The sequence below is a fragment of the Microtus ochrogaster genome, unplaced genomic scaffold, assembly GCF_000317375.1.
Source record: "Microtus ochrogaster isolate Prairie Vole_2 unplaced genomic scaffold, MicOch1.0 UNK1677, whole genome shotgun sequence".
Taxonomy (NCBI): domain Eukaryota; kingdom Metazoa; phylum Chordata; class Mammalia; order Rodentia; family Cricetidae; genus Microtus; species Microtus ochrogaster.
In genome coordinates, this window is record NW_004950775.1 from 1 (window position 1) to 1,489 (window position 1,489).

The window sequence follows — 1,489 nt, forward strand, 5'->3', positions numbered from 1 at the left end:
TCCACCCTTTGTCCCTGCTGCCATCCTGAAACCCACCTTCCCAGCCAGAACCTTTCTCAATCCAGAACTGCTGCTTTGTGAATGATTTACATAAAGTTTGCACAACCACCTTCCTCGCAACCGTTTCCCAGCATATCCATTTGTCTCTTATTTATTGCCAGTCTAGTCTGGACAGAGTCCCAGACTTACTTGAGCCTTGCCTTATCCCAAGCTAGGATTACCAAGGAACTCCGGAACTGACACCTGTGAGAAACCCCTGCCCCAGTTGTTGCCAGCTCCTCCTCCGTGCTCAGACAGGTAGATGTTCTCTGGGTTGTAGAGCTTGGCATAGGAGGAGTTGAGGATGGAGTGGATCACCCGGGGCTCCAGGTCCAGCAGCACAGCCCGGGGGATGTAATGTTCATCATCTGCCTGCCAAAGGGAAGCCAGGATGGGCCCGTGAGCCTGGCTGGGTCAAGTCCTGCATCCTCCCAACTCTGGCTCCTGCAGGCCCTCCCTTCTTAAGACAGCCATTCTGGTCCCATCCTGCCCAGTGAGTTTCCTGAGTTTCCCAGCACCAGGTCACTGCCCTTGATCAAGTCATGTGGTGGGCACCTGGTAGAAAAAGACGTCCTTGCGATCATTGCCTTCAGTGGCGAACTCCTCCACGATGCCCTCGGGGCTGATGCCATGCTCAGCACACAGCTGTTTCCAGAACTCGAACCCAACTGGGGGAGGGGAAAGAAGCCCAAGTCTGCTGGAGCCTTAAAGCCGGAAAAGCCCAGGCTCATATTACATTATGAAGGCGACCCAAGACGCCTGGAAGTTGTCACAGCCCAGGACTGAGGAGGCAGCTCTTGCCTGGATCATCAGGCGCAATAAGGTAAGAAAGGTGGTTGTGGAAAGGACAAAAGGGATTGATGGGTACCAGGCACTTGAATGCGGGCCAAGGGATAGAACCAGAGACTGGCGGGACTCGACGGTCGCTTGCTCACTCTGGTTGCCGCACTGGCCCAGCTGCAGGGTGATGATCTCCCGGGGCATCGCCGGTCAGACGGGAGCTCCTCCGCCCCAGGCCGGCGGGAGTCACGGCCCAGCCTAGGAACGCCTGGCAGCCGGGCGCGCAGGACATGGGCAGTGCGCTGTCTGCCGGTGTTTTGACGCGGACGCCGGGTCTGCGCGTGTGCAGTGTGGGCCTCTCCGCAGCCGGCGGGCGGCAGAGCCCATCGTGGGCATCATTTTCTCTCCTCACAGGCACAGCTGGGATTCAGCACAGGCGCAGAGTGAGGACACGCCCCCATGTCAGGATGTGCGCGTGCGCAGCAAGACCTTTGGAAAGCCCAGGATAGCCACTTGGATGTGGGGGAGGGGAGGAAGGAGCTGCCCCGTGGATGCACCAAGTGCAGGAGTCACCAGCCTACACCTGCTGGATGTGGTAGATTAAGGGGCTAGATTTAAACCAACATTTTCTTAATGGTTGGGGAATTGAACCCATGTTCCTGTGCATACT

At 57.4% G+C, this 1,489-nt stretch overlaps 1 protein-coding gene across 1 annotated transcript; it reads right to left on the bottom strand.

Moving 5' to 3' along the window:
• Positions 1 to 6: 6 nt before the first annotated feature.
• Positions 7 to 1,246, bottom strand: LOC101987767 (tubulin gamma-2 chain-like). The gene is made up of 3 exons (XM_005372336.2): positions 975 to 1,246; positions 595 to 707; positions 7 to 411 (listed from the first exon to the last, which is right to left on the bottom strand). Exons 1-3 carry the CDS (start codon positions 1,021 to 1,023, stop codon positions 202 to 204), a joined length of 372 nt encoding a protein of 123 aa, XP_005372393.1. The 5' UTR covers positions 1,024 to 1,246; the 3' UTR covers positions 7 to 201.
• Between the last annotated feature and the right edge of the window lie 243 nt (positions 1,247 to 1,489).

Bases quoted from the DNA above. Each gene is read 5' to 3' on its own strand.
- LOC101987767 (XM_005372336.2), bottom strand. From the start codon at position 1,023: ATGCCCCGGGAGATCATCACCCTGCAGCTGGGCCAGTGCGGCAACCAG. The intron at 708-974 runs GTGAGCAAGCGA...CCCCTCCCCCAG, and splicing joins GGGCCAGTGCGGCAACCAGA to TTGGGTTCGAGTTCTGGAAA. The intron at 412-594 runs GTGCCCACCACA...TCCCTTTGGCAG, and splicing joins AGGACGTCTTTTTCTACCAG to GCAGATGATGAACATTACAT.